The sequence below is a fragment of the Panicum virgatum genome, chromosome 3N, assembly GCF_016808335.1.
Source record: "Panicum virgatum strain AP13 chromosome 3N, P.virgatum_v5, whole genome shotgun sequence".
NCBI lineage: Eukaryota > Viridiplantae > Streptophyta > Magnoliopsida > Poales > Poaceae > Panicum > Panicum virgatum.
The window spans coordinates 20,280,138-20,304,350 of NC_053147.1; the positions used below are offsets into that span (position 1 = coordinate 20,280,138).

The 24,213-nt window shown below is 43.2% G+C and overlaps 2 protein-coding genes across 3 annotated transcripts; one reads left to right on the forward strand and one right to left on the reverse strand.

Moving 5' to 3' along the window:
• Positions 1–9,720: 9,720 nt before the first annotated feature.
• Positions 9,721–16,942, reverse strand: LOC120664972 (ubiquitin carboxyl-terminal hydrolase 25-like). 2 transcript variants are annotated; one of them, XM_039944377.1, is made up of 9 exons: positions 16,408–16,942; positions 15,818–16,310; positions 15,097–15,172; positions 14,889–14,981; positions 12,926–13,012; positions 12,088–12,836; positions 10,742–10,870; positions 10,353–10,508; positions 9,721–10,189 (listed from the first exon to the last, which is right to left on the reverse strand). In XM_039944377.1, exons 1-8 carry the CDS (start codon positions 16,580–16,582, stop codon positions 10,388–10,390), a joined length of 1,923 nt encoding a protein of 640 aa, XP_039800311.1. In that variant the 5' UTR covers positions 16,583–16,942; the 3' UTR covers positions 9,721–10,189; positions 10,353–10,387. The 2 variants fall into 2 exon arrangements, with proteins under 2 accessions (XP_039800311.1, XP_039800312.1); XM_039944378.1 differs by having other exon boundaries at positions 15,818–16,326; positions 16,408–16,545.
• A 1,004-nt stretch (positions 16,943–17,946) lies between these two features.
• On the forward strand, positions 17,947–22,285 carry LOC120664973 (outer envelope protein 39, chloroplastic-like). Its single transcript, XM_039944379.1, has 11 exons — positions 17,947–18,166; positions 18,263–18,329; positions 18,445–18,480; positions 18,764–18,908; positions 19,055–19,213; positions 19,291–19,361; positions 19,448–19,526; positions 19,599–19,714; positions 19,788–19,935; positions 21,174–21,243; positions 21,809–22,285. The coding sequence occupies exons 1-11, from the start codon at positions 18,133–18,135 to the stop codon at positions 21,967–21,969; spliced, it is 1,086 nt and encodes a 361-aa protein (XP_039800313.1). The 5' UTR covers positions 17,947–18,132; the 3' UTR covers positions 21,970–22,285.
• The last annotated feature ends 1,928 nt before the right edge of the window (positions 22,286–24,213 follow it).

Sequence of the window (24,213 nt, forward strand, 5' to 3'; positions counted from 1 at the left end):
TATTCCGGCTCTACATGAATGATAAAATGCTATGCATGAGTGCAATGGATGAATGCATATATTTATGAAACAAACATAAACTACACAGTGAAGTGCGATGACTACTCGATAACCAACGGATAGGACAGTCAGTTATCGAACCACTAAATATTTACTAAACCACTATAAGAGGCAACACTAGTATATCTACTAACAACAAGAAAACCATTTTAATTAACTAAGTCCTAATTAAATTCAACTAGTTTATCAAGCATAAAATAATTATTAGCAGCTAACTAAATTATTTTGGCATGAACCCCAAAAATATGTTTTTAATACAAACTAGCTAAATTCACCATGAGCAAAATAGATTTACTAAAGTAGATCATGAGTACATTCTAGCGATGAGCAAAATCTAGCATGAAACAGCTACTGATACAGTGTTCTAATTTAAATTAACAAGATTTTTCTTACATATAATTTATTCCTTAATTTATAGATATACTAAGATATGGAGAATCCGATTAACATATCAAACTATGTTTTCTGGACATGAAATTTTTATAGTGGACTACACATGCATAAAATGAAGTACCGCAAAAATTTCATAATTTTTGGACTAGCAGATTTGCAGAAATTAGTTAATTAAGCCTAAACACAATTTAAATTTTTGCAAGGGTAAAAAGATCATTTTTGCAAGAATTAATATTTTTCCCTTATAGATACAGATGTAACCACTCTAACAAAACTAATTTTGTATTTTTTCTATTTTTCCTTGATTTGTTATGCAGTCTATAAGTTTTCGTCAAATGAATAAAAGTTAGAAAATCCTACCCACTGGTAAGAAAGGTCGCGACCGGCGGCGCGGCGAGCGGCGACACCATGAACGAGCGCAGAAACAACGAGAACGCGCAAGAACGAGGAGAGCATGAGCATCACCGGCTCACGTACAGTCGATTTGAGCTGTTGGGCAGTGGAAACGATGACCAGAGGAGGATCGTCCACGTACTGAGGCTCGGGCGGCGACGTCGAGCTCTGTTCCGGCGATGAAGGTGGCCGGGGCGGCGGTCTGGCAGCTCAGGGAGGTGCCAGGGGAGGTGGTGAGTGGGCCTAGGGGTTTGGTGGAGCTCGGGGCGAGCTCGGACGGCGGCTCGGCGTGGGGCGTCGAGCGGCAGCCATGGCTCGGCTCTGCTCGCTCACGCTCGAGCTGGAGGAGGAAGGGAGGGAGAGGAAGAAGATGGCTGCTGTCTAGTGGGGCCTGGGGAGCGGCCGAGTAAAGAGCAGGCGCGTGGAGGCAGGGGCACGACGACCCATCTAGCGACGACCCCGTGGCTGGCCAGCTCAGTGGTATTCGGGAGAGGGAAAGCTGGTGCGAGCTCGAGAGGCTTCGGGAGAGAGATGGGCAGGGAAGGAGGAAGGGAATGACAAGTGGGCCATGGGTGACTGATGGGGTCCAGTGGTCTTAGAAAGAAGAAAATGATGACTACTATGGACTCTTTGAGTATCCAAAATATCTGGTAAATAAACTCTAATAATTAATTAATTTAATTTATTTTTTTTATATCAAAACAACAAACGAAATAAAATTTTTAGAACCATATTACATAGGAAATATTTAGTTTTCAAATATTTAGGCATGAAATGTCATATGCACATTAAATGTGATATATATATACCTATATTACGTCGTGATCTTTAAAAAAAATGCTTCATTAAGGCTAACACACATGTTTTGCAGATAATTTGTGCTTAATGAATTTTTCGAAACACCAGGGTGTTACAATTCTACCCCCTTAAAGAAATCTCGTCCCGAGATTTAGAAGGAAGATACGGAGGTGATGTATTCTTGTTATACCTATAAGAATTCGGCATGATAATTTTGAAGAAAAATTTTCTCCCTCAAATTATGAACTAATCCTATAATTCAGTTACAGGATGCCTGTTTGAAAGGAAAGCTAACTGGGACCAATGTTGCAATGCTTCACGCGAACGTGGCCATGCAAATATTACAACTGATTGTGCAAATGCTTTAATGCAATGATGTAATGTACGTATTTCAGGCATGGTTGCAACTATACCATGCACCAATGGAATAACGGATGTGAGAATTGATGCATGTGACCTAATACTTATGCAGAGGAGTTTATGGACACATGCTGCAAGCAGTCAGCGTTCCTTGAGCGACAATTCTAAATCAATTTATTTAAGACGACACCTAGTCATTTCCCTATTTTCTAAAGTAGAACAAGATGGCCATAGAGTTCTGCAACAAGAGAGTGTAGCGGAGTCTCGTCCACATCCACCTAGATACCCGCGCGCCCCTAGCAACACAATCGTGTGGACACACGAGGTCTTAGGTTCCGACGCGGCACCATAGATTGTGGGACAAAACTCTACCACAATAAAATCAAAGATAGCAGCCCAAGTAGCATACGTAGTTGGAAAACAGATTCCCGGAACATGGATAAACCACAAATCCTACTTCGACTTATTGTTCCATTTGATGCATGTAACCCCTTGATGATTTCATCAACATGCACTGTGTGATGTTATTAACTTATGCCATGCATGATTATCCTACCAATGGTCATAGGCAATACGTTACAGCTATCCTGATTCATCCTTTATTAAACCGAGTCTAACTGAGAAGGATGGTCATATATGATTTTGATATTGAAACTAAAGTTTGCTAGTAGGGGGGATGTACCAATGTTAGGATGAAACTAAGGATCATTGAGCCATGACTCGAAAAATCTTTAGCTCAGGCGATGGTGCATCAAGAGAATCGGCTAGAAGATTCTTCTATCGATAACGTACTTATTTTGATTCTCAAGACAACGAGATTTAATAATTTATATATCCTAATTCATGAGTTCAATTTTTTTTATTATTTTTTTTATGGTATGTAGCTGAATGACCACAGATATTGGTATTCAAAGGGAGGTCAAATCCAACAATTAACTCTGCTTAACTCCGCCTTACTTAGGTGGTGTCTATGTTAAAATTTCAAACTAGTTGGGATTATGTGAGACATAGATCAAGTCGTACATCATTAATATCTATGAAATTTCACTAGTAACGAGATGGAGATGTTTCTAAAATTTCCTTATGAATAGCAAGAATTAGATTTGGTTATGAAACCTTGATTGACTTCTAAGAACTGTATAGGACTAATGAGAGTTGGCTATGAAACCTTGCGCACTTGCTCAAGCGTAGTTCTGGACATCCAAAGAAAGTCAAGGGAACATTTGGAGGAAGAAAAACTCAAAGAAGGATTCATCTCCAAGTTGCTTGTACCAGATTAGCAGAAAACTTAACACCAATGTCTAAGCTGTTTAGGTTCGTACACTAGGATGTTCTCGAAAGAATCGAACTCTCTTGATTGGGAACATGAATCATTGGGGATCAAGGAAAAGTTTGTGCTCGAGAACATTCTTGCTCAATATTGTTTATTAACTAAGTTGCATGATGCAAGATGCATATGTTGCCATGAATGTTAGTGTACTACTATCCCAGAAACTCAAACCTAAAACAGCCCATTCGCGTCGTTATTTGTCTAGGGCCTACCCCCTTAAAGATGGACAGAGTAGAGAGAAATATTTTATGGGTTGCATAAAAAGACAGTCGTAACAGTCCATGTCCCTCCGTACTTAAGCGCCAGCGCGCACCCAACGGCACAATCGTATGCGTCCATACGAGGAACTAGGTCTCGTCGCGGCACTATAGTTCGAAAGACAATCAACGCTACGAAAGAAAAATCATAGAAAGCAATCCAATCAACACAAATTCAGAGAGGTTTTTCAGATTTCAAAAACATCAAAAGTTCTACGTAGACATACGGGACACATAACGTTAGTTAGCCTATCATCCGGGTTTCACCTTGTCAGACCCATACCTAAACAATGTATGATTATTCAATGCAACAATATTTTATTCCTATTCATGCAAGATGACTATAATGCAAGTGATTAAAATCTTTAACTTATTCACATTGATTCGAGTAAGAATGCAAGTGAATCCATATTAAGGGTAGGAATCAAAATGATTAAGAATAAAGGATATCAATACTCGAAGAACAATATAATGTCTCTAGTCGTCAAGGAGGGCTGGAATGGATTATCGTTGGGCATCGGAACGAATGGCCTAGAGATGAGGATATATGATTTTGAACTGAACATTGATCCATAGTAGAAAACATCGTTATTTAGATTAACTGGAATGGTCATTGAGTCATGGATAGGATAAGATTGACCGATTACGAGATAAAAGATATACGAAGAAAACCAACCGAGGATTTCATTTAACGTTAACATTCGTACTTTAACCATCAAGGAGGATAAAATTGGTCAAAAGATTCTAACCTTAGAAATGAAAAAAAAAACACCGACCATACTACTAGACTCACTTCGCACGTCTATTGTTTGAACCAGTAGATAGGTTTTGTTCAAACATACGCATTTATTTTTCTACTTCCCTAACGACATAAGGTCTGAAATTACCGAAAGTGAGATGTACATGGTACAAAGAAATTTATACGGAAATACTAACAAACAGTCAATACATAATAATATGGAAGATATAATGCATGCATGTACGACCTATACGTTCTCGCCAAAATTTTGCCAACATAATTATATGACAATATACGTGAATACTCGGTGGCATATATACGTACTCTCCCTATTATACATCTAGTCGTTTTGTACTCGTTCTAACTCACGCGATCGTTTGTTAGTGTACCTGCAGAAAATCACATGATATACAGATATATACATATATCCACGACTGGACCCTTCGTGCCAGCACACACGAACGGCCCCCATGTGTCCTACGCCACATGGGTAACGCATATGCAGTTGCCCACATATTCACACATACATCACCATCCACTATAGAGATGGCACTCATGCGTTCAACGCTGCATGGACAGCGCTTCATACGTTACCGAGGCAACGTATTCACTTCCCGTACAAATCGCCGCCGCTGGGCGAGCTGGGGTTTGGGGGGGGGGGCGCGGGCAGGAAGGGTGGGAGGTGGGTGGAGCGGCCACCGGCGAGGTTGCCGGCGGCCGGGGTGGTGGCGGCATTTAGATTTTCGGATTGCTGGGGTTTGAGGCGGCTCCATGGCCGCCGGCTATAGAGGAGGGGGCTGGGGGTGGCGGCGGTTCGTCCAGCGGAGGGTGCGGAGGCGCGGGAGTGCCGCCGGACAGGCCAGGGTAGGACAGCCGGTGGGCCAGTGGCCGACGGCGGGGGCGGCGGGAGAAGACGTCGTGTCGGGTGCCACAATTAGAGATACTCTAATTGTGGTACTAAGACCGCTTTTAAAAACACAAACACCTGTTAAGTTAACTAGGCCCGCAGCCTCCTTCCAATCTGGAAGAAAGGAAAAGACTCAATAAAGCCCAGCACGCGGCCCATTCACGTCCCCCTCGAACCCGCGGAACGATCTCCGCCTCGCTCAAGGGTCCCTCTCGGGCCCGCAGGGCAATCTCCGCCTCGCTCGAGGGTAGCCGATCTACCCTCGAGCGGGTGACTCATTTTCCGCCTCGCTCGAGGGCCCCCCTCGGGACCCTCGACCGCGCAACACACTTCTGCCTCGGTCGAGGGTAGCGGATCTACCCTCGAGCGGGTGACTCATCTCCGTCCCGCTCGAGGCCGTCTCTCGGCACAAGGGACAAACGGCCCCGCCGCCCAACCGCTCGTCGTACGAAGGCATTAAAAGCTAGCCGCTCCACCACGGCTGAAAGGACGGGCGGCGTCAGGCCGCCACTCCCACAGTAGATGTGACCGGGGTCCCATCCGCTGACCCCGGTCACCGCTCCGCCACCCCGATCGCTGTAGCAGCACTGTGGCATTCAATAACGGGACAAGACAAGTTGGCGCCGCCCCCGTTGCTGTTCTACCGACATCAACCATCCGGACTCACCTCCCGCAGGGGAAGGGGTCCGGCGATGTCACGTGTCCTTCCGAGAGGGGCACTCTGCACGCACGGGCGGGACCCCGGACCTCCCCCTTGTGGGGTCCGGGACTTCCACGCGCTCTCGGACCTTGTAGTGTGCACGCTCACACTCCGACCAGGGGGTCCAGAACCGTCCCACGCCATTACTACCGCCGGGGCACTGCAGAGCGACCGGCGCCATCCTCGCAGAACCAAGGACAAAGTCTAGGACGACAGCGACGCGCGCGCCTTCCCACAGTGTACTTCCTACAGTGTTCGACCACTGTACCCGCAATTCGGGGGGAAACGACGACTTCCGCGCCCTACACTGTACGCCGCTCCCTCCTTGTGACTATAAAAGGAGGAGACGGACCCCCTTTAAGAGGGGCTGGGCTCTAACTGGACTCTAGTCTGCTGGTCTCTCTGTTTTCTATCTCCCGAGAGAACTCTCAGTACGACTGAGCACTCCTCTCAACCGACTCCACTCCTAGCAGAGACTTGGGAGCTTCCCTCCCTCTCTCGCCTCGCTTGTATCCCCTACAACAAGCACCCCGGGTGCAAGATAATACAGTGCCCTCACACACCCCCTTTGCTGGGCATACGGCCCCGCGGCCGGAACCAGGATAAAACCGTGCGTTACTGTGATTGCCTCTTGCATCATCATCTGGGACGAGGAAACACGCAGCATTTACTAGTTGGGATCCAGGCCCCCGGGTCGGGACACCGACACGTCGCGACGGTGGCGTGCTCGGTTAGGGATGGCGGCGGCGGAGGAGGCGGTCGGCGGCGGGGGCGACGGGAAGAATAGAGACAGAAGAAGAAAGGAGGAGGGAGGAGAAAGAAAAACAGTAGAGGGAGGAAGAAGGCGTACCCGCTCGTCGCAATGCTGTTGCGGCGCGCGGTCGCCAACTAGGGACCCCGATGCTATGCTATGCTCCCCTTGCAAGCTTGACCGCGAAAACGCGCGCGCAGAGCTACCAAGACGGCTAGACGGGTTTCTTTGGCCTTGTTTGGATAAAATTCTAGCACACGCGAGAAAAAAATCTTCCATACATGAAGTTCAAAATGAAATCTATTTGTAAAACTTTTTCACCAATAGGTACAATTTTTTGGGACGAATCTAATGATGATAATTAATCGATAATTTGCTACAGTGATGCTACAATAACCATCCTCTAATTACGCGGTCAAAGGCCTCATTAGATTCTTCAGAGTTCCTCGCACTGTGGTTCTGAAGTTGGTTTTGTAAACTGACTTTTCACACTATAATTAGCGGTCAAAATGTTGATTTCCTAGCATTCTAGGAAATCAAACGGGCCCTTTCCATCCAACGGAATCTTGGGTCATGTTTAGATTTTTAGGGAATATTTAATCTTTTACCATTACTTAAGAGGTATATTTAATTTTTTTTGTCCTCCTTGCGAGGTGAGTGGCAAATGATTTGCCACTAGGCGAGAGAGGGATGAATGTGATGGTAAAAATTACATATACCAATTTTTAGTGGTAAAAATTTTGAAACAGAATCTTATTATTTCGGAGTACTATATAAAATTTATTTACAAAACTTTTTGCACAGATGGATTGTAAATCGCGACATGAATTTAATGAGCCTAATTAATCTATGCTTAATCCATAATTAGCGGATGGTTACTGTAGCATCACCATTGCAAATCATGAATTAGACTCGTTAGATTCATCCCGCGATTTACAACCCATCAGCGCAAAAAAATTTTGTAAATAGATTTTATTTAATACTTCATGCATGCGTTCAAATATTTGATGTGACGTTTTAGATGTAAAATTTTGGGATTTAAACACATCCTTGATAGACTGGCTTCTTAAACAGCCCAACCCGTTTTAAATTGGAAAATGGTGAGCAAATGTGGCAGTTCTCCATTTTTTTAAGAGAACCAAAATGTTCCTGTATAAAATCCCTAGGTTTCCAGTTTGGCCACAAACATTTTTTTTACCTTACGTGGTGCCGTGGTGCAATGCAACATGTTGTGCTCGCAATTGCCAAAAAAAAAAAGAATCACGGTTGTGGCCGGTTCGCGAGTTGAGAGGGCAAACGGAAGCATCGCACAGCTCACGCCACTTCACCCGTCGACGACGTAGTGGCGTGGACGCGACACGCGAGCGACGAGCGGCCGGGACGGTTGGCCGGACCGGCCGTTCGGTGGGACGCGTCCTGGCGGTGTCGAGCGTACAGGTCGGTGCCTAGTCGGAGCTCGAGCATGACAGCTCACGCGTAACGGTTACTCGGGTGGTGTTTTTTTCCTATTTTAGTAAGATTTTTGTCGTTTTCTGATTTTAAAAAAAAAATTCTGATAAAAGAAAAGACAAAAAAATTTGACGAGAAAAATTTTAGAGAGAAAATTTTGTTAAACAAATTGAAAAAAATTTAAGATGGAAATTTTTCTTCACAACAAAAAAAATTATTTAAAATATTTTTGCATCCAGAAACAAACTCAAGGTAAAAAAATTGCATTCAAAAAAACTTTGGTAATTTTTTAATTTGGAAATTTTCTTTTAAAACTTTGCATAAAAAAAAGAAAAAAAACACTCTACTACCCCGGGGCTCGCCGCTGCCGCCGCCGGGGGTGAGCTCGCGAGCGGACCTCCCCGCGGCTGCCGCCGCTGCCAGGGTGAGCTCGTGGGTGGATCTCCCCGCGTCCGCCGCCGACGCACTGCGGCGGGGCTCCCCGCGTCCGCCATCGACGCGCCGCGGGCGGGGCTCCCCGCGGGCCGCCGCCGCCGCCGTGCCGCGAGTAGAGCTCCCCACGTCCGCCGCCGACGCGCCGCGCAGCGGACTCGGGGCAGCCGAGCTCGCGGGCGGAGCTCCCCGCCGCGCCGCGTCGCGGACTCGTGGTTGCGGCTGCCGTGGCTGCCGCGCCGATGATGTAGGAGGAAGGAGAAGGGGGCTGCAGGAGGAAGGAGAATGGGGGAGGGGCGCGGGGATGGATATGAGAGAGAGGGATGGAGGAAGGAGAAGATGGGGGCTGCGGGAGGAAGGAGGGGAGGTGGCGCCTTGCGGGATCCAGCAAAGAGGTGGTAGTGGGTCCCGCCATGTGGGAGCTGTTGTAAAAATCGACCGCTCGAAAGGGAAGTCACGGTCGACTGTATAATTAACTTCGCGGCCGACGCCTCGACGGACAGCGGGTACGGTGAGCCGTCAGGCGCGGGATCAGGCGGCTCGCGCGGCCTCGGAGGGCACGGTACACTTCTTGGTTTGGTTGGAGGTGCGCGTACGGGTACGGCGTACCGAACTTCCAACCGATTCAGGCTTCCCCACAAAGGCCACAACACTCTCTAACAGTTTGTTTATTTCAATCTAACACCCGTGCATGTATCGGACACAAACGGCATCTTTTGCTGAGAAGATAGCAGGTACAGATGCGAACTTGCGAAGGCTCTTGGTTCGAATGCGAAAACGATACGCTAACGAGCAACGATTCCTCGAGTAGACACGAACCATTCTTCCCACTTCTCCATTTGTTAACCTCTCGAATCATTTGCTGTCCTCTCTTTTCAAGTTATAATGCAAGAACAAATGCCTGATGGCTTCGCTATTGTTCCAGCGCATCAGCGCTGGGCAGTTTCAAAGCAAATACGTTATATTGACAAAGAAATAAAACGACAAATGTTCTGAAACAAGCTTTGAATCAACTTGAATCACAATATACTGTCCTTGAGGTCGTAGCTTCGGTCTCGTGCTCAATATGCCAGTGGCATTTTTTCGTCTTAGCGCAGCTAAAGAGCAGACATACCAAAAGTACACAACTTCACAACACAATCAATTCGATGTGCACGAAACATTTCCCTTGCTATTCATTTTCCGCTGGCGTACCATCAGAATTATCAAAATTCGAGTATATTCTCAGGCAATTTGCATCCGGAGATTACACCAAAATTATGTCTCTATCGAATGTTCCCAAGACAAATGAACTTAGTCCAAAATCAAGGACCTGAAAAGGCTGAAAGTTCATTTGTAAAGGGTCAAAAACATGACAAATCATGCTTTAATCTGCCAGCTATTACATTAGAAAGGGGTGGGGGTGGGGGTGGGGGTGGGAGGCTCTTCTACATTCTAGACATAGAAGGGGTAGAGTGGGGACAGTAGTGCCTATTGCATGGGGAATAACATAAAAAAAAGGGATATTGTACATGAAACTTCGCCAGTCCTTGTCTCAAACTCAGCAAGGAAAACAAAAATGACCTCAAAAATAAGCCGCGCAAGGAGCTGGATAGTTGACCACCAAGATCCAATTGGCACCTAAATTGTCAGGGATAAAAGGCAACAGAAATATATTAATGGTGATCAGGCATAAGGAGAATGACAAGATCAGTATCAGGGCAATCAAGTATTTCCACATTAAATAATTATAGAAACCCACACAAATACTCTTTGTATCAACAAAAGAAATAAAGATGCATACCTAAGTGGATTCTGAAGAACTACTACATCAAAAAATTAAGCATTCGGCGAATATATGCCCTCAAAGTATGATCGAAGGCGCTGAATGAGACTTTCCACCAGTGACTCCGGAACTTTTGACCTAAATATTCTTTCAGAATCTGATTTTAGCTGCTTCCTGCATTACATCAGAAAAGCATAGCATTAGAAGATGAATCTGGAAATATCTTTAGAGTATTTAATCTAACCAAGAACTTTGATATAAAATAAAACTACATCTCGAGAGTATTTAATCCAACCAAGAATTTTGATATAAACTAAAACTAAGAAAAACTGCAGAATCTTAATCAGCAAAATCCCAGCAATCAAAGCAAGATATTTTCTTCCACTGACAACAGCAAAGCACATCACCTCATTGCATCAATATCTTGAGGAATGCCTGTGTTTTGAATTCGCCGTCTCTTTAGTGAGCGCATAAAATTACCGACATCATCCACCCAAACAGACAGCCGAAGCTCAGAAGAAGCTGACGCAGCAAGCCTAGATTTTTTAAAACAAAACATGCCATTAGTATTACAAAATTATTACAAATGAGACAGAATATAGTCTGCATATACATCAAAGAGAAAAGAGAGTGTGACCGTAGCTAGTGCAAAAATGGTAACACAGTAATTCATACATTGATCGCTGAAAAATGTCAAATGGATTAGGTATAGGGTTTTGATGAGGCAAGAGCCTTCACGTGTGATTGCTACTGGGGCAAGTTCTCTCCTACATCTACGAACATCTAAGCCCCATGCAAGTATGCAAAAATCACGCAGTTAGACTTGATAGTTGATACTACTTCAAAATAAGCTCAAATGAATCATGTTCTGCAGCAGCTTACTTTCCAGTATTTACCAACTACCCATTTCTAAAACAACATATCCGTATCCATCCTAGATGCTACTAGCTCTTGACTTAAGACTATCCTCTGCTCTATTAATACAATGACACCCCCCAGCACTCCTGCATCATTTGAGTTATAAAAATAACAAAGATGCTAGTAGTTCAAAAATACAAAGTTTTATGTCCGGCGATGTTATACGGTGCTGAATGTTGGCCTACAAAAAGGCGACATGTCCAGCAACTGAGTGTAGCAGAGATGCGGATGTTGCGGTGGTTTTGCGGGCACACAAGGAGGGATAGAGTCCGGAACGAAGTTATTCGGGATAGGGTCGGGGTGGCACCAATTGAGGAGAAACTTATCCAGCATCGGCTGAGATGGTTTGGACATGTCCAACGAAGGCCTCCTGAAGCGCCGGTGCGTAATGGGGTTCTTGAGCGGGTCGATAATGTAAAGAGGGGTAGAGGTAGACCTAAACTGACGTGGAATGAGTCGGTTAAGAGAGACCTTAAGGATTGGAATATCTCTAAAGAGATAGCTTTGGATAGGAGCGCTTGGAGACTAGCTATCAATGTGCCTGAACTTTGAACTTATTTCTTTCGGGTTTCATCTCTAGCCTACCCCAACTTGCTTGGGAAAAAAGGCTATGTTGTTGTTGTTGTTGTTTATGTGCAGATCAAGGAAGTATGGATAATTTGATGTTTAACATATTCTAAATTCGCATTGTAAAGGATCAAATAATAATGACTACATGACTGAACTTGGAAGCTGCTAATGTCTGCAAAGTGCAAAAGGCAACTGAAAGGAATGGATGATAAATATTTCATGGAAAGATATATCAAAAGTAACAAAACATAGATTAAGGGCTTACACTTCCTTAAACTTGTCTTCTTCATGTTGGCGTTTCAGGTGCATGCTATCCTTGGATGAGTTCACCATATCCTTTACCTTAGCAGACTCTTCATGGTGTGAAACTGGACTTTTAGAGGTAACAGCACCAGATGACTGCTCAGAATACTGTTGAGCACATGTGGCATTACCATTACTGGCCTCGCCAAGATATTGGGAACGAATCAGGTGGCCATTTCCATTTGCATCCTGCAATATTCTTTCTGAATGATCATCAATCTTTCCACAAGACATAGTACCATTGGCATCCTTTTTACTGGGTTCCGCAAATTTTCCAGTCTTGCACCCATTTGATTCTGATGGTATAGCACTCTCATTAACTTCTGGGTTCATTTTTGAAGGGAGGTTTTCTTTACCATTTGACTTAACTTTCTCTGTCCCACTATTCTTAAAGTGAATCGGCTTGATAAGTGGACCTGATGCAATCTTGCCATTCTTCAGGGGCAGCAGGGCATTACCTTTGGTAGAACATGAACCATTCTGTTTTACCAAAGGTATCTTCAAGGTCTCATTAGGTGAGGAGCTTGATATGCCACTTCCATTGGTGCTGAAAGGTTTAGCTGCAGTAGAAGAGCAACCATTTGGACTAGGCTTTTGATTTTTCGAATTCAGTATATAAAATAGGATATAGACCTTCTCAGACAAAACATTCTGAGAGCTTGATAGGGAGACATGAGAATCGTTACAACAAAACCATCGACCAACGGCATCCTGCAGATAATGCATGTTCCTAGTCATAATTTAAACAGATGTAAAAAAAGGATCAAAGGAACCTAAATACTGATTGAATACTTTATTACCTTAACATACGCATAGTAGTGACCAGACTCAGGGGAGAGCCCCGAGTGGACGATACAACCAAAAAGATTATATGCTGGATGTGAATCCTGCAGCTCCAAAGTGATATATATTTTAATCAATCAAGGGGGATAACTGATACGGAATATTGTCGATATTATGAGTAACATATGCACGAAAAAAAGACATGGAAAAGCATCATGCCTGGACTAGATGAAAATTTTATTATTACAGACAGCAATGGTACAATGTACGATTAGCAAATCAGCAAAGTTAATACATTCATACAAACAACAAAGCAAAATAATTCACAAATGAGCTTGAGTGATCCATAATCAAATACAGAGAAAGAGAGTTGAAATGAGTAAAACCCAGTAAAGCAATCTCACAGTCCACATTGCCATTGCACCTCTCTGATACTCTTGTACCCTCCTACCAATGCTATGCCAAAATGATACCCATAAGACCTACCTAGTAAAAAAATCCTTGAAACTAGATGGCTGAGTCGTGTTTAGACTGGCGTACTTTGGTGATAGTTTCATGTAGTAAAAATGACCTTGAGTATCAAGACCTACTACAAAAAGCAATTTGATATAAGCATGCATAACAAACTATTTGTGTAAGAGGCACCCAAGCACCGGCAGATTGGTAGAAGTCCCAATAGAGGAAATTCAAACTCTACATGAACCTGTTCATTACGTGACTTTACTCTCACCACACTCAAGGTATTGACATCTTACCCCTATCACACTCAAGGTATTTACTCTTACCACAACCCTAAATTCAACTTGACTTATCACCAAAACAAAATACACAAAATGGTTAAGCAAACAAAAATTGGTTCCCTAGAGCTGCACCTATAAGGAATATGCTCTATAGCTCAATTGCAGATAACTATAATTAAGTATCTATAGCTCAACTTTGGCTCATTTTTAAATACAATAATTATTCGGTGGCTACTCAGTACACTAGTACAAAAGTGGGAACGAAAAGAAAACAGCTAATGAATGCTAAAACCAAACTAAACCATATTCCATGCATAGGTATCAACAATGAGCATGAATATACCCCTACTTAGTTAAGATATAATAAGCAAGTATACGGTTTCCAAGGTTGAAGAAGTTATTCGATACCCCTGCTGTTCGTAAATTTATGAAGAAAGCATGCAGTCAAAGCTTTGTAACTTTGACAAATATAAAACCTTTTTGGAAAAAAAAAAGAAAAAACTATTGGACGTATGTATATAGCATCACTGGATTTGAGTATATCAGGAAATAGGAACCTTATTGGTGTCCAAGACCTCACACATTTACGGACGAAAGGAGTTGGTGGTTTTCTCTCTGGTAATAGAAGAAGCAAAATGGTTGCACAAGAACTTGCAAATAGCTCAAAAACAAAATCAAAGATAAGAGCTTGTTACATCAAAACAGAGGACGGAAAATTAGGGCACAAGGTGAAAGGATATCCTTTCCCATGCAGCAGAGCCATTTTAGTGCTAAAACAGATTTGTAAACACAATTTTTCTGATAATTAGATCACACACAAGGACTAAATACAATTACAAATAAAGGTCGTGGCCTAAGCAATAGTTTGCTCAAAATATTAATTGCTAGCTCAGGAAAACCCCACAGAAGTGAATATCATAGACATTAGACAAAGTTATTATCATATACTAGTTTGTGTACATCTTTTTTTTTAAGTTCATCGGAATTTAAAATTTGTTGCAATTACCTCAAAGAAATTTGATCCAAAATAATTGCAAACATAGTCCTTGAACAAAACTACAAACTGATGGCAGCAATTATAGCATACCCAAAAACCATCAAACAAACAGCTAACATGTGGTTTCCCTCAATGAGCAACCTACTACAGGTGAATAAATAAGTTTAACAGATATCTGCATTCTAAAATTTTGGATGCCCAAGGAAAATTCTAAGACTAAACAATCCAAATTTCATGTTTTACCTGGTTTTTATTATACATGAAGTCAGAAAGAACAAGAGCCTCCTTGAATTCTATACTCCTGTTGATCTTTCCACCATTTATCCCCTCAAACCTCTAACAGCATCATTAAAAAAACACAGACCATCAGCAACAGCTCCTAACCATGTGCAAAAAACAAGAACAAGTTTTTGTCCAAAACGAAACATCAGAATGACTGAGGATCAATAACCTTGAGTTGTATGACAAGCACCTTAGGTGCCCTGAGTAGAAACATTTGCTTCCGTGCTGAGGTGAGCTTTTTGCACCTGACATAACCAAAATCAGAGTTAAAGCCTGTTAGGGTTTTGGAACGTAGGAACTGGAAATACAGGAGAAACATATCTGGATGAATGAAAAGAAAGCACAAGAAATTGTTATCGCATCAAGAAAGGCGATAGCAAAGTAAGTTTTGAATATACTGGAAACAACTCTTTTGCCTCAGCGTGAAATGTATATATGTACAAAATTTCAACACCTGCAGAATAATAAGCTTTTCCTTCTCTAAAAAGTAGCCAGGTGAATTTCAAGAGGTTCAAACTAACATTTACATTACTGTCAAATTGAAGGACTAGAAAATTGACCTAAGTTATTCTACAGGGATAATTACATTGCAAAAGCAGCTGGTGATAATTCCTATAGGATTCACAACCCTGATTATGATCAAACCTAAGGGCGTGTTTTTATAAACCCATTGCATCCCAAAACATGTGGATTGAAGTGGAAAATAAATTAATTTCCACCTCAATCCCTACCAATACGTATGGGTTGAAGCCTTGAAGGGGATTATCATGTTTCCAAACAAAGCCTAAAGTGTCCTGAAAGGCTTTTGCATCCCGAACATGTGATTTGTGAAAAATCCAACAATACATGTAACTTTCCCTTGGAAATCATTTGTTCCATTAAAAACATACCTTTCGCAACTATATTTGTTTGCACCCTCCAAGATCTCCGGCTGAAAGAAGCAGGCAAGGGCATCACCAACAGAACTGCTCCCAGGTAGATCGAGACTGATATCCATTATCTCGTCTGTCTTGTTTGACTCTCCCTTGCACACAAGACACTTCACCTGGCTAAGCAGTGCCCCACCAAATGTCTCCCTCATAATCATACACATACCCTGCCCCCGGCCCTCCTCCTCACCACAGTTTCCATTGGCAACTGCCGCAGGTAGCCGCTTGCGCAGGCGGAGACCAGCAGTGTGACAGGCGTCTACAACATAGCGGAGGAACTCATGCGCATCCTCCTGGCGCCCCCATCTGAAGTGCTCGGCGAACAGGGGCATGCAGCGGATGATCTTCGCTGGCGAGTCGAGCGCCCCTGCATCTGCCCGTTGAAGCCGCGCGATCTGGCGCTCGAGCACGCAGAATGCACACTCCTTGTCCCTGTTCGGGAATACCTTCTTGCCTACAAGCAAACAAACCTACACGAACATCAACCGCCTGACGAATTGCGAAAACACAAGTACACTAGGAAAAAAAGCGGTCGCGCTAGGGTTCCGTACACAGGTTGGAGTGGCGCGAGGCGAGGCAGAACGTGGCGAGGGGCGGCGTGGACGCGAGGCACTGGAGGACGCTGTTGAGGTAGCAGGTGTTGCCGAGGTTTTTCAGCCCCGGGGGCGGGCCCGTGCGGGGGCGCCGCGGCGGCGGCGGCGAAGGTGGCTCCGCGGTCGGGGCCATCACCGGCTCCGAGGGGCGGGCGCGGCGGGGGTAGCGCCGCCGCGGGACAGCACAAGGCCCCCCTCCTCCTCCTCCTCCGCTCCACGAAGCGCTGGCGCCGCCGCCGCCAACTCATCCGATCGCATCGCCCACCAGCGGGCGCCGCGGAGGAACGGCCACCGTGGAGAAGCTGGGCGCTCCCGACACGAGCTCGGGGGTTGGCGCGGCCGGCGAGGCGAGCTGCGAGCGGTGGGGAGGGCGCGCGCCCTCGAATCGGGCAGCAGGAGGGCGGCGAGGGGACGCGAGAGGAGGGACGAGGGAGGGAAGGCGAGTTGTCCGATTTTTCCCCCTCGGGGTCGGAAGAGAGAAGGGGACTTAAGAGTTGGTTCGGTGTGTGGCTCGGGCGGTTGAGAACGGCTGTAACTCTGCCAGAGCTGGTGCCTGGTAGAGTCGATTGGGACCGAGCTTTGGCCGTTTAAGCTATCTTTGATATGCAAATGTTGCTGTACAGTTTTGCTTGATTCGCTGGCAGTCAAATTATCGGTAATATTGGAGATGTCTCAGGTATCTTAAAAAGATTCAAAATTTAAGATCACATAACAATCACTAACGGGCAAATAACAGTATTCGCTGAGACCTAATGCGGTGAATAAACAGTGCGATACCTGCGATACGGTCACCGGTCAAAGCAGCTCGATATGTTTGGGCGTCGTATAAACACACACACTCACGTTAAACTAATGTTTGTAGAGCTGTATTTGGTACAACGTTTATACACACTTCTCTTGATGATAGTAAGTAGATGTGCAAATAAGTGCCCTTAAGGATATCCACTGCTCCATTTTAAGAAACTAATATATATTTTAACTAAAAAGAGGTAATGGATACTCTAAGGAATACCCATTTGCACCTCTAATAGTAAGTTTACATGAGTTTTTTCTCCTCTTTGTTGTCTCCGCTCACAAAATGCACTAGGAACTGATGAAGTTATTATTTTAACTTTAATTACTAGAGACTAGAGATCACAATACTAGAGCTAGAGCTCTCACCAAATAATATGGTCCCTTGAGGGTGAGTAGACCATCTACTCTGTACTGCAAATATGGATTATGCAATACATCACATATTGTAATTAAAAGGATGAGATATATCATCGAAGAAAAGATAAATTAGATGATAGTTCAAAGTTTGTCCAAGTTCGAATTTTCGATTCATTGTAGGTGCTCGTTTTTTTTAGAGTTATCTGATGCTTTTTATTTTTTAAATATTATGTGAGCATACGTGTGACGTGTCTATTCATTGTTTCGTTATTAAAATGTAAATTATTAAAATTATGAGAATGGTGAATTTTCTTTCTTATAAAGAGGAAGAACTGGAGGAAGCTGCGCTTTATGGCTAGGAACCCCACCTAAGCAATCCCACTATCACAGCCTCACTTCTCCCCCTGCCCCACGCAAGGCACCCAAGGCCCCCACCGCCTCCTCACCTCCCGCTCAAAATCCCTCGACGCATCGCGCGGAGCGCCGCCGTGCCTGAGCTCGCATGAGGTGTGCCTCCCCGCGCCCGCAGCCATGGGAGCTCAGCAGAGCGTCAACGCAGGGAAAGGTCATTGCTCTTTCCTTTTTGTCTTTTTTGTTCGTCGGGGTTCTTAAGCGCGCGTAATATGCTGGCGTCGCTTACCTGTTCGCGGAAATGCTGCAGCCAAGGTGGATATGCACCTCGACCTCACCCACATGTTGTGCGAGGCGCTGCTGCTGCCGCCCCTCAGGTGCTCGGTCTTTTGCCTGTTAGGGAGAGCTCGAACGCGCGTGTGCATACCTTCATGTTTTTTTTTTCTTTCTGGCCATCGGATCCTGACGTTCTCGTGATATGGGTGGTTTCAGGAGCTCAGGCGTCGCGTTATCACATATTGTTGGAAGGTAGGCTTGTCTCGGTTTTACATTCGTTGGTAAATTTCGTTCATGGGCACTTTAGACTTAAGCATCCTGTCTGCCTATCTCTGTGCATATGCCTTTGGTGCTCGGTGCTTTGGACATGTCTGTGCTTGCACACTCTTGTTTATGTGCATCATTGTCTTGTCTGTTAATGCATTTGTGCGTCATGCCTATTCATCTCTCTGTGTATGTGTGTATAGGCGCTTATGTCTTCATTACTGTGTGAAATTTTACTACCATATTGTGAGTTTTGGAGTTTGGCCTGCAGGATATCACTCAAACACCCAAGCCTCTTTGGGAGAAGCGAGAAGTTGGATGTTATATTGGATAAGGGAATCAATGATTCCAACGTTGTTGTTGCCTTTAGGCGCCCAAGGTCAGAGTGGTTGTCACAGCAATCATTTGTGATTCAGGTTGGCATTATGTTCAATTTATTCCAGCAATCCTTTTAAGTTTCTTTTCTAAAGTAAAGCTGAAGCACCGGGAAACCTACATTGTTCATGATCTTCTGAATGACTCTCCACAAAGTTTCTCACTTTCCCCTGGTTTGAGCAATCAGCACTCAATGACACCAGAAGTTGCAGTCCATGGGTTCCCGGCTGATAACTTCACACGATCAGGGAGCAGAGGGATAAACCTTAGCCGGCTGTCATTTGGTTTGGAGCTTAATGAACCAGCAACATCAAACTGGACTTCTGGAACTAGTGTTAAGTTTGAGGTGTGCCTCTACTGAAATACGAATAGCGTTAATACCATTTTACAAAAAAATATTTATCTGTTGCCTATTCCCGGCAGCATATCCGGCCTGTTAATAATCAGGGCCGCTCCATTGCCAGAGACCACGATGGCTTTCCTCTGACCTGCAGGTGATGATTTCATTTTCTGTTGGGGATTGCTTTTAAAAAAATGTAACTTTAAGTGCTTATCAATGCCTAATAGTCTTGTCCTGCAGTGGTAACCTCCATGACAACATGATCATATTGAAGCAAGAATCTGGTTATGCAGATGTTAATGATAATAGCTTCTTAAAAGTAAGTTTATGCCTACTTTATGATGCAATTTCTACCGCAATGCGTACCTTACACAATAATTCTTATTGGTAGGTTAACTTCCAAATGGAACAAGGATTGCCACTTGTACCAAAATCACTGACCTTCAATAGAGTTAAATGTGCAGTTTCAAAGGGCATTAAGTTGGGCCCAACATTTTTGGTTACTAGGTAATGCTGCCCCCACTATTCATTCTCTAGAATGCTCTTCTCTGATGGTTCTTCATTTCTCTATATCTTACAGTCTGACAGGTGGGTCCATTGTGGGAGACATGGCACCATATCAAGCTTTTGCCATAGGTGGACTTGGTAGCGTCCGAGGCTACGGTGAGGGTGCGGTTGGTTCTGGAAGACTATGTCTAGTTGGTAACTGTGAATATACGATTCCCTTGGTATGTAAATTAGTCCAGCCTACATTATGGGTTTTGGCTTGATACTTATACTACTTCAAAACATTGATACTTAGAACAAAGGTGAATGAGAACCATATTAAAGAAACATGAACAGAAGCAATTGCAACAGCAATTAAAAGCAGTAGAGTAGCACTTACTTTTGACTAGTTAAATGAAGTGGCAGCTTGTTTTTAGCTAGGTAGTTTAAGCAATTAACAAATACTTATTTATGATTGTGTAATTTCTTGATTCTTAAACTTTAGGCCTAACAGGTTCCTTTTGCAGTTTATCATGTGATACATCATACATGTTTGCCTGTTCTGAGTTAATCATGTGATACATGTTTGAAGGCCTGTTAGTGTTCTGTGGTAGTTCATGTTGATCATTTGAAGATTAATGTATTATGCTGAGAGATCTGAATTCTGAGAAGTGTTTCTACGCATCACTCCTTTGTCGTGGCACACTGTTTAGAGCACTAGAAAAGGGCTGATTCTGGGTACTCCCTGTTATGATCCTAAGATCATTAGGGCTAAAACTACCAGGAAAATAGCCGAGCGTCGGCTTGGAGGGAGACTAGACTGTTGGGGAGAGTTGGGATTAATTCTTATTCATTGCTTAATTTCAAATGACTTGTCATATCTCTGTATATATAGAGCCGTACCTAACAACCTGATAATTATTCTGACAAACCAATGAACTGATCTAATATTGCTCCTAATCCTTATCTCTCTATGTGAAGGATAGATGAGCTGGCCTTCTGGCCTCCCCATAACACTCACCCTCATTGATGTTGTGGTGTAACATCTATATCTTGATTTCTCTTTGATGATATTCATTGAATGTGAAATACACTTTTGTAAGTTGTGGTGGTGCTTTCCAGCTACCCGCAACGTCACTACTGAAGTACTGATCACACAGCTGTGGAATCATTATTATTATTTTGTTCGGAAAAAGTTTGGAAGCTAATTAATCGCAAGTTCCGATCAGAGATAAAAGAATGTAATATATGTTTATCAGAAATCAGCAATCAGGCTCTAGCTCGAGAGAAACAATGGTCACTAAAAGTTTTGAAGAAAAAAATGTCAGCATTTAGGCTCATATTGCCAAAGCTAGTCCTCTCACTAAGAATTTCCCATGGAAGTGTCTCCATCAACATCAGTTCATTGTGCTTATTATTCAGAAGTAGTCATATTTCTTTGGACTGAACACAAAATATTGAAACTTATGTTTCTGTGAAGGCTAAACATCTCGAGGGTTCTATTTTCATGGACTGTGGCAGTGACTTGGGATCTGCTCGTCATGTTCCTGGTAAGGGTGTGGGCGTTGCTTCCTCTTGTGTATACTAGTGTACTAATTTCTCTTTGTTTCAAAATGGACTTGAGATTAATTGAATAATTCCCAAGAAAGTAACAGCATAATTTGTCAATTTATGTGCAGTTTTGTTTCTTTTCTTTTTTAAAATTTTACTAGAATCTTTTACATAATCAGAATTCAGAGCAGGGATGGCAAAGTTTACAATTCACCACAGAAGCTGAAATAAATTATTCTATCCTGCTCTATGTGATAATCAAGATGTTTTGCAGGATTTTTTGTCGAAATGTGTAGATGAGATATCTTCCAGATTGAACTAAGAAAACCAATTATTGACATGAAAGACATCAATGTGCTGTATAATACATGGCACTTACAGAATTACGACAAAATTACATGATTGATAATTGATGACTGCATACTTATCTTTAGTTATGGAACATGCAGTTTTTAACTTCACTGTGCTTTATTACGTCAGAGGATGTAATTTCCATGGTCTTACGGCAGATAATTTATTCCCGTAGAATTTGTATCATCAACGATTATTTACACTTGATTGCAGGCAATCCAGCTCTACGGCAAGGGAAACCAGGATTTGGTATTGGATTTGGATATGGACTTCACTTCAACACGGACCTAGGTCAGATCCGTGTCGACTATGCTATGAACGCATTCAGTCGCAAAACCATCTACTTTGGCATCAATAGTAGTGGTGGCTCGTAGGTTATGAGAAACAAACCTCTCTCACTTAACATAGACTTTCAATTCAAATTGATTCTTGACATAGAAGGGGCTCCCCAAGTTTCTTTCTTGACTGTGTGTTCCGGACATGCCAGCAGAATCACTTTGTTTCTATATGCTGGCATGGCATTGAAAAGCTGTATAGTTGAGATGCACGAGATGCATGCTCCTTATTATTTATTGTTACATTCTTTTTTTTTTCTGGTCAGTCGCTGAACAAATTGTGCCGATAAGATATGTGTTGAACTGCTCCAAAGGTACTTTAAATACATTATAATTTCATTAGGTTTACAAAATGTACAAATCTGTACTTATGTAGCCATGTAGGCATGTAGCTTAATTGCTTGTCGTCAATTTTGTTAGTTAGATGGACAAAAAGTTCGCCGATAAGATGATATGTGTAGAACTGCTCCAAAGGTACTTCCATTTCATTTCATTACTTACAAGTAGATATTTGCGGCCAATTGTCTTGTCGTGGATTATTTATTTATTCATTCATTTATTGAGGGGGGGGGGGATGCATTATGCATATTATGGAGTTGTGTATTGTGTTGACGTCACCGTCATATATATATTTTGCATTGAAGGGCAGTTCGTTCCCTACTTCCCTTGGACGAAGTGTTCATCCATTTTTATTCACAAACCTGTCACCCGTGCAGCCGTGCTGCAGATGGAATCTGACTTCGCCTCTGATACGCATTAGTGATTCGCATTGTGAGGAACCGCCCAAATTATCTCGATTAAACTAGGTTATCGTCCATTGATCAATCTCAGCTTAAGCGAGATAATCCCGGTAGTCTCCGGTATGCGCCTTGAGCAACGCCCAGGATCAACCCGCATACCGTTTGTTCACATCATAGCAACCATCACAAGGATACATATGAGAGCAAAATTTAAACTTTTGATTACAAGTCTTAATCATCAAATAAAAACTCATGAAGTTAACTATAACATAAGCAACTATACATGAGGGTTTTCAGCAATTTAAGAGTTTCTTTACAACTAAGATGTATTATAGGTCTAAGTGGATAACCTACCATGTTTTTCTTAGATTCAGAGCCTAAATACAGCGGATATTTAGAGAATATTTAGTAGCAATAATGATGTCCTTGCCCATAAGACACCACTTGCATAAGCTTTGAGCGAGTTTCACCGTCCATCCACTTTGCCGGCTCCGGCGGGATGAACGTGGCGGTCATTCCTTAGGAGAGAACCTGCAAAACAACTTAACGGCAGCACCGTAAGTACATTTCGTACTTGCAGGACTTATCCATCATAATGTATATTTGGTGGATGCAGAAGGCTAGTCAAGTTTTAACATTAATATATAAAAATGCGAGCGTAGTTGTCAAGTGAATAAGTAAAAGACATAGCATCTAATATTTCTATATCAAGCACTAATACAATTGCATAAGTAAAGTGATCATGTAATCATGAGCTCAATCTTCCATAAGCCCTTCACGAAACTATATGTTAAAGTCAAAGTACAAGAGCGTGCTCAATGTCCGAGAGCGCGGCTATTGCAATAGATTATAAACCCTGCAGGGGTGTACAACTTTTCCCACACGACACGAGACCATAGGCCATACGACCCGTCGATCCGTAAGCAATGATTCACGTGTCAACCGTTCGCATACCCATCCCCAACGCTGAGACGAACGGCCGGGATGGACAGGTGCAACGGAACCGCAGACTACACCCCATCACAAACCGCGCCGAATCCGCTCAGTGAAGGGTGCACGTATGGTACTGAGCTTACCATCCCATTATAAAGCATGTGGCTTGTACGGAAAAGTGCTCAAGTATCAAAGCGATGACGCGTCGTCCTTAACCAACTCAAGCAAGTCTAAACCATTTGGATTCCACTTCCAACATGGCCCTACCACACTTGCTCAAATCTCGATTCATCATTCATATCTTGCTCATGTTTTAATCTTTCTCATCCACTCAAGTATATTTAAGCAAACACCCTATAGCTCGCGAGTGATGGTGACCTTGCCATCTCTCGACTTCTACCGTAATCTAAGCATGGCTAAGCAAATCAATTCGAGAAGTCTAAGCATACATACTTTACCTAGTATAAGTTGTTCTAGAGCTATAAGGGAAACATGCCGAGTGGGTTCTACACAAATCACATGACTAGATAGGGTTAATCCCATGCACAAGCAATACTTTATAATAGCAAATTAAGATTCAAAAGTAAGGTTTGAGATACATAGGTGCCTG

Bases quoted from the DNA above. Each gene is read 5' to 3' on its own strand.
- LOC120664973 (XM_039944379.1), top strand. From the start codon at position 18,133: ATGGGAGCTCAGCAGAGCGTCAACGCAGGGAAAG. The intron at 19,936-21,173 runs GTATGTAAATTA...GTTTCTGTGAAG, and splicing joins GTGAATATACGATTCCCTTG to GCTAAACATCTCGAGGGTTC. The intron at 21,244-21,808 runs GTAAGGGTGTGG...ACTTGATTGCAG, and splicing joins ATCTGCTCGTCATGTTCCTG to GCAATCCAGCTCTACGGCAA.
- LOC120664972 (XM_039944377.1), bottom strand. From the start codon at position 16,582: ATGGCCCCGACCGCGGAGCCACCTTCGCCGCCGCCGCCGCGGCGCCCC. The intron at 13,013-14,888 runs GTAAAACATGAA...TTGGAGCTGCAG, and splicing joins TCATGTATAATAAAAACCAG to GATTCACATCCAGCATATAA. The intron at 10,871-12,087 runs GTAAGCCCTTAA...TAAAAAATCTAG, and splicing joins GAAGACAAGTTTAAGGAAGT to GCTTGCTGCGTCAGCTTCTT.